Source organism: Poecilia latipinna, unplaced genomic scaffold (assembly GCF_001443285.1).
Source record: "Poecilia latipinna isolate Pla-1442-1.1 unplaced genomic scaffold, P_latipinna-1.0 Scaffold208, whole genome shotgun sequence".
Lineage (NCBI taxonomy): Eukaryota > Metazoa > Chordata > Actinopteri > Cyprinodontiformes > Poeciliidae > Poecilia > Poecilia latipinna.
The window spans coordinates 383,922-391,695 of NW_015112824.1; the positions used below are offsets into that span (position 1 = coordinate 383,922).

The following is a 7,774-nucleotide window of genomic DNA, read 5'->3' on the forward strand; positions in this document are numbered from 1 at the left end:
CTTGCCAACCCTCTGAGAAGCAAAGAACATCGCAGGAGATCTCAGTGTTGCAAGAGACGGAGGAAGATCCAGAGAGCCAGCTTGACCAGGTTCAAGTGTTGCGCCAAGAAACTTTTTCTGAGTGGGATCACTCAGAAAAAAGCTCGTCGGGTTGTTCCACGGATTTGGAATCCACGGAAGAGATGGAGCTTGAAGGAGAAACCATCCCAGAGAGATCGGACAATCCAGACGCTGAATCCATGCAGGACGGAAAAAAGAAAAAATAGAAGCTTTCATTTTGGAAAAAGCTACGAAGGGCTTTGCGTTTGAAGAAACCAAAAAAAGAAGCAAAAGAGTGAAGGAAAGTCAAGAACGTGTCAATTGGATAAATGCTCCCTGAAAAAGAATGACGGCGAGAGAACAACGTAGTGAAAACGAAGCAAAAAGTGTTTAGAGAAGGTGGAAGACATGCAACAGAGGAACCAAACTAGTGTTGGCCACACATAGGTCTGTGGCCTCTGTATACGGGGCGCTCGCTTTCACCATCGTGCCCTGTGACACTCCGTCAAGACAAAATTTAAAAAGGCAAGGCCCCCCCTCACCCCCCCATTAACCAAAAAGTTCCCTTCCTGACCCAATTCAATAAAACATCCAAACGTTAAGATGAATTTGAAATGGAAAAAAAAAAGTGGGCAGTGTGGTGATGCAGTGGTTAGCACTGCAGCTCACAGAGTGGATGTGTCAGATCTCTGCTGTGTGGAGTTTGCATGTTCTCCCCGTGCTTGCGTGGGTTTTCTCCGGGTGCTCTGGTTACCACCACATCTCCTAAAATATGTAGGTTAGGTCAATTGGTCAATGTAAATTGCCCCCTAAAGAGTTCAAGAAACTGCAGGAATTGCTTTAAAAAATTTTTAAAACAGCCCTTTTCCCTTCGCATTTTTAGTGGTAGATGGCGCAACAACACATGGCTCAATATTCATAGCAGCATATTAATTTATGAATTAAAATTCTTCTTGTAATAGTAATGATTTCTGTTTATTTTCTCATTGTTCTTGTATTTTTATGGTTTGTCCTTTATTTTACCTTTTCTTCTCACTTTTTATGTTAAATTGCACTTTTTTCGTAGTGAAATGTAGCTTGTTATACTGTTTAAAAAAAAAAAAATTAACAAAAGGATCATGCAGTGGATTTTTTATTTATTTTTTAGGACGACTGTGGTTCTGAGGGTAGAGTGATTGTCTTGTGATTAGAAGGTTGTAGGTTCGATTTCAGCTTCCTCCTGCCACATGTTGAGGTGCCCCTGGCCAAGGCACCGGAGAGGAACTGGAGAAGGCCTGGAAGGTGAAGACCACAGTGGTGCCTGTGGTCATCGGGGCCCTCGGGGCAGTCACCCCCAAACTGGAGCAGTGGCTCAAACAGATCCCAGGAACAACATCAGACATCTCAGTCCAGAAATGTGCAGTTCTAGGCACAGCCAAGATACTGGAGGACCCTCAAGCTCCCAGGCCACTGGTAGAGGACCCGAGCTCAGAGGATGAAAGAGACCACCCGCGGAGGATGAGAGGGTGAGAGGGGAATTTTTTATATATTAAACAAATTCCCAGGCACCAATTGTCTAACATCTGAATTTTATAAATTATCTTCCCAACTTGCTCCCTTTTTATTGAATGTTTTTACAGAAAGTGTAGAGAAAGAACAACTACCACCCACACTACGTCAAGGCCTAATTACACAAATTCCTAAACCGCATGGTTCAAAGCGTAGGGAAAAGTAGTAGTTTATACTATGAAAAATATGGTAATCTGACCTAATTTGCTGTATTTAACCTTTTCCTGTTTGTAATTTTTGCCCTTTTGCCTTCCTTAAGCCTTGACGTTCTTTTAGTTACTGTTTATGTAACTTGTATATATTATTGTAAATATAAAAAAATAATTCTATGCTAGAAATTGGCTGTCTTAAAAGTCGCTAGGTGACATTATCGTCATTGTGTGATCTGGCTAGTAGAAGAAAGGAATATTACATTTTGGTAAGGCAAAAGTGATTACAAATACTCTAAGCATTTTGAAATTCAAATAAACTTTATGAAATAATTGAATAATGTTGTCTGAATGTACACCATGTAAATCAATTTTGTATAGCATCAAATTTAACCAAGACACAGTTATCAGAGGAGATGAATCGTTGATTGATGCTATGTGATTCAAATGTAGTGTAGCAGATATACATAAATATAAATATTGTACATGATACATAGTGTAAGCAGAGAAGGAACACTGGCAAATTTGTGCACGAGTTATTTTGCCTAAAATTCAATTAAATTGAAACTCAAAAATACTTTATTGATCCCAAAGGCAACTTAAATGAATGGTTACAATAAACTGCTTACAAAATGGTTGAAACTGGTTCTAAGTTAAATATCTGTTGATATCAAACATGTTAATATTTAAAAACAATGTTATTAAGCACAAGCGTAGTTATGTAAAGGGCAATGTAACAAGAAATCTATTTTTGGCTTTCATCAGCATACAGAGTCCTGTTAAAACTCAAGAGTTTTGAGATTTAAAAACTGAGGTAATGCTTTATTTTGACTGAATAGAGTCTGATTAAATTTTCATCAATTATATCTGAAATAAGGCTCAGTTGTCCTAATAGGATGTTCCTTACATTTTCATATTTGCCATCTGTTGATGCAGCCATGGTTTACTATGGAGACGCTAAAAATATCTAACTGAACAAAGGTGTCAGTCAGGAGAAGAATACAAAACAATCCACTATGTACACTATGTTACAGTAGAGACAATCAACAATAACTGGAGAAAATCTTTCTTAAAAACACTGGACGTTTTTTTTTCCTTCCAAATTGATAAAAATGTCAAACATTAACTGTCATGCTAAATGGCTAAAGTAGCTGCAGCAATTTCCAACAAGCTCTGGCTGATTTCTCTGCATGAAAACAATCTGCTCTGTATGTCTGGACTGAGAAAAAGCGTTCGATTTCAGGAATATTTTCTAAAAAGAAAACTTAGCTAAAATCTTCTAAAAAAACTTTGGTAAGGAATGCTTTACGGTCTGGAGGAACCAAACTGGAAGTGTTTGACCAAAAGTTCAGCTAAGCATCAGCAATGGCACTGCCTGCCTGGTAGGAACAGGATATCACGTAACCCTTTTTCAGATGGAGAAATTTTGTAAGCTAGATTAGGAATATACGACTAAGTCAAGACGTGAGATGTGAAAAGGACTCTACCAAAGCAAATTGAAGGCTAAAACGGAGACAAAAGGTGCTTTAAACAAGTATTTGCTTAATTACCTGCTTAATTAGGCTGTTGTGTGTTTTTCGTTTTTCTTAATCTTTATCTTCTGACATATTTGTTTTTCTTTATTGAAGGGCCACATTAAATGGCAGAACATAAACATTGTCTCCATTTTTAAGTCCCAATAGTTCAGATACTTTTACGGAGGCTTTGCAAAACCTTAGTAAATGTGATGTTATTTTTACTACTTAGTTTGCAGCGGTTTATGGAATCCTGTTTCCTGAAAGGCTACTATCATCTTTCTTGATCTGAGAACATCGCCGTTCAAACGTGTCTCCAGATAAAGAAGTTACATCCACCCCATAAGCAAGAAGCGATATCAACGGAAAAGGCTTTATCTTTGACACTTAAAGTTGCTTTTTTTATGAACTCTGTACATTATTTTTAGGGCTTATTTCAAATACCGCAGCCCATAAAGTCAAGTCATTACACAATGTCCTGCTGCCTGTCTTTCGGCTCTCTTTCAGGACGAGGGTTTCTGTCCGTAAGCGGGACTATCTCATGTTGGGACATCGTCACCTGTGAGAAAAAACAAAACACTTAGCCGAGAGAAAGACACAAAAACAGCCATTTCGCTTTGAGAACTTGTCATCACCTCTTCGGTTTCCACTTTTTCACTTGGCTTGGCTGTGCGAGTTGCAGTTTTTCTTTTTCTTAGTTCGTAAAAATGAAAGTTAAATGTGTTAATGTAATGGTATGAGGGCATCATTACGTGGGACAATTGAAGGTGTTTTACCTCAGCATCAGGTACAGCTTACATCCAACAAGAGGAAGCAGCAACAAAAACACCAGTTTTGTTATATTCATTGCCACTATCGCAGTATTATCTCCATCTACGGAAAAGATAAATACAAACTGCTTGATTTCAGCTCAACTCGCTTGGTTTAATGGATTCCGCATTTGTGCGGAATGTACTTTTACACGGCCAATCCTTGAATCACCTCTGACGGTAAGAACCTCCAGGGTCGAGCTGATGTTCTGGGAAGTTCTGATCGCACAGGAGTACTTTCCCGCATGCCAACTTCTGACTGGGTTTAGAACAACTTGCTTGTTGTGGCCCCCGCTGAGGCTCAGCGGTTGCTCATTGAAGAACCACAGGTAGGTTGTCTCCTCACTCAAAGGGCAGCTGGTACTGCAGGTCAGTGTGACTTTCTGACCTTTTGTCACCACGTCAGAGGGAGTCATGGTCACCTTCAGACCTGAAACACGTCGAGACACGGGAGATTGATGAGAAACGATCAAAAAGCAAAAGCATATAAGTTTGGCAGGATGGTGTATTGTAATATTTCATATCCCTTACAGTAAGGATGCACCTATATGAACATTTTGGGTGATATCAATATCTGGTATTAATATTTCTATTATGGCCGATAACTGATGTTATACACTGCTCAAAAAAATAAAGGGAACACTCAAATAACACATCCTAGATCTGAATGAATGAAATATTCTCATTGAATACTTTGTTCTGTACAAAGTTGAATGTGCTGACAACAAAATCACACAAAAATCATCAATGGAAATCAAATTTATTAACCAATGGAGGCCTGGATTTGGAGCCACACACAAAATTAAAGTGAAATGTTCCCTTTATTTTTTTGAGCAGTACATATATTTCAGTACCGTTTCAACACCTTTGGGGGAAAAAAAACAACAACCAGACACGGATAAAAAATAAATATCAGATGTTTGTATTGACCCAGTTTTATATATCGGCGCGATATCGATATGTTCAAAAAAAGACTGTTATTGGCCGATACCGATGTTGGTGCCAATATATCGTGCATTCCTACTTTACAGCATTCTGAAAGCATTCAGAGCTCTTGACATTGGCACGTTACAACTACAAACGTTGGGAGTTTAACGGAAGCTGAATGAGGGTCATGAAGTTTGTTCAAAAAAAGAAAAAACTGAAAAAAATTAAGACTGAAAAAAAGAAGGATGTGAGACTGAAAAAAAATTAAGACTGAAAAAAAAGATGACTGAAAAAAAATTCAAAACCTTTTTTTGAATTTAAGGTTTTGTTTCAGATTTTTTTTTCAGTTTAAGTTCTTTTCTTTTGAACAAACTTTATGGCCCCAATTTGGCTCCATAGTTTTTTTTGTTTTTTTTGATAGACCAACACAATGTGGGACGTGGCCTTGAAGTTGAAGGAAAATGATGGAGAGTTTTTCAAATGTTAAACAAAAACCTACAGGACGTTGTTTGTCAGTATGATTTCTCTCTTTAACTGATTGATTATTTGAGGAAATTGATTATTTGTTGTGAAGATACTCCTATCCGAAGTTTTAAATATTAGTAAATATAAATGTTACCCTTAACGTTTAACACAAGTGGGAAATTACAAGAAAATTAAATATGATCTAAATATAAAATAAACACACAAACAAATACATAAATAAATGAAAAAACAAGTACTACCTGTGACCACCAGGATCGCTCCCAGGAGGTCAGGCTGCTCACACATGTGATACTTATTGAGAGTGAACATGTATTCTCCGGAGTCGTTCTTCATCAGGTTGTTGATTGTGAGCGTGTGTTCATACTTATTCATGTTGTGCTCCACCCGGCCTCCAGCTTCCATCGCGGTGACGTCAGCCTCCTCCTTCATGTCTCGTTTTATTTTATACCAAAATAACAAGCTAGAAAAGGCTGAGTGTTCCTTTGTGTATTTGCTGGAAATGTTTACAGAAGCTCCTTCCAGCACGCACAAGCTCCTGCTAACATAATTCACGTTACCGGACTTTGTGCCTGAAGAATGAAATTAGAATGCTTAGTGGAAACCGATCACAATGACAACGTATTAGGGCTGTTGTCGACAGAAAAAAAAATAAAATAAAATAAATCAAGGAAATCTTTGAGTTCTGAAAATTGACAGTCTGCGAGTAAAAAACTCAAATTATTAGATTAATCTCAGACATTTTGTAGGAAACACTTTTCCAGAAAAAAATGCCCTTAATTTTCTAGAAAAAGTTCAACTTTTGGAAAATTTCTGATTTTCAAAAGTTAAACAGTTTTTAAATTTCCAGTATAGGGATCTGGAACATTTCTGAGTGCTAAATGTCGACAATTTAGCGAGAAAAAAAAAAATCAGAACTTTGACTTTTGAAACTTTTGAAACTCTTCCAATATTTTTTCTAGAAAGTTTCTGAGATCAATTAAAAAATTTCTGAGTTTTTTCCCCACTCACAAATTGTCAACTTTTGGAGCTCAGAAATTTCAGAAATTTTTTTTTTTTAATTTGAGATTAACCTTGAAATTTCTGATGTTTTTCTAGCAATTTTTCCACTTTTCAAACACAGAAATTTCCAAGAGCAAGTTCTTTCTTAAACATTTATGATTTTTTTTGTGCTAATTTTTGACTTTTTAGAAATTTGCAAAAATAAATTTTTATTAAATTTCTAAGTTTTATTCCTTGCAAATTGTCGACTTTTTGAGCTCAGACATTTCCAATATTGTGTTGAAAATTTCTGAGATAAATCTCAAAACTTCTGAATTTTTTGGCTGAAATGTACTCCTCCTTTTCTTTTTTCTATCCCTAATGCACCAGAAAGCATCAGGCCAAAAAAAATAATGCCTGTAAAAAAAAGTTACTTACAGATCTCATCAGAGTGCACATATTCATTGTTTTTAACAGTGCAGGAGACGAAGTCGTCAGATTCAAATAACATAATGTCCTGACTGGTGCAGTCCATGAAAGCCTTTCTGTTCCAGTTCCAAGTAAAGGCGGTGTGAGCGTCAGCGGCGGGGCAGCTGGTGTTACAGGTCAGCGTGACGTAATTAGTTTCAGTGAGCATTTCAACTCGTACTTCTGTCAGGAGGGAATAAACAAACTTATTACATGTTAGACTGGATGGTGTGTGTTTCTGCGAGGAATCGTCACCTCTGGGGTACGTGATGGAGCACGGCCCCTCGGCTGATTTCAGCTTCTCGGGACACATTTCTGAATTTGAATACGTCACACCGAAACAGTCTGAATTGATGAAGTCTGCAGGGAAATAAACGTGATATCATTTTCCAATTGTCGTTTGATGCATTCATTGGTTTTGTTTTAAAAAAAAAACTTAAATAAATAATCCAACGGGTAAAATAAGTGTTGAACACGACACGACGTTTCATAACAAACATATTCCTAAAGGAAATACTGATAAGACATTTTCAGCAGGTGTTGGTGACAATCAAAGTAATCCTTACATAGAAAGAAAGCAAAACAAATAAGTACAGAAATTAAGTTATGTGTATTAATGTGAAATGGCACAGGGGAAAAAAGTATTGAACACGATTCCAGGTGATCGACTGAGCCATTCCAGCAGATTTATTGAGAGTTTCCTCTGCTCTGGGTTTGGGATCACGGTCTTGCTGAAAAGTTCAGCGTTCACCCTTGTTTCAACTTTATCGTTCCGGAAGATGGGCTGCAGATTCTTCTCAAGAATGTCTGGGTACATCTTTGCATGTATCCTCCTTTCAGTTACAGGAAGTTTGCT

At 37.4% G+C, this 7,774-nt stretch overlaps 1 protein-coding gene across 1 annotated transcript in view; it reads right to left on the reverse strand.

The window, feature by feature from the left end:
- Nucleotides 1-2,297: 2,297 nt before the first annotated feature.
- LOC106946827 (B-cell receptor CD22-like) overlaps nt 2,298-7,774 on the reverse strand; it is a 10,632-nt gene continuing 5,155 nt past the window's right edge. The window contains exons 4-10 of the mRNA XM_015031471.1: nt 7,174-7,278; nt 6,889-7,101; nt 5,712-6,041; nt 4,232-4,489; nt 4,027-4,123; nt 3,886-3,943; nt 2,298-3,809 (exon numbers count right to left, since the gene is read on the reverse strand). Of these exons, the coding sequence (XP_014886957.1) occupies nt 3,717-3,809; nt 3,886-3,943; nt 4,027-4,123; nt 4,232-4,489; nt 5,712-6,041; nt 6,889-7,101; nt 7,174-7,278 (1,154 nt within the window). The 3' untranslated portion in view covers nt 2,298-3,716. The remainder of the gene's footprint in view (nt 3,810-3,885; nt 3,944-4,026; nt 4,124-4,231; nt 4,490-5,711; nt 6,042-6,888; nt 7,102-7,173; nt 7,279-7,774) is intronic.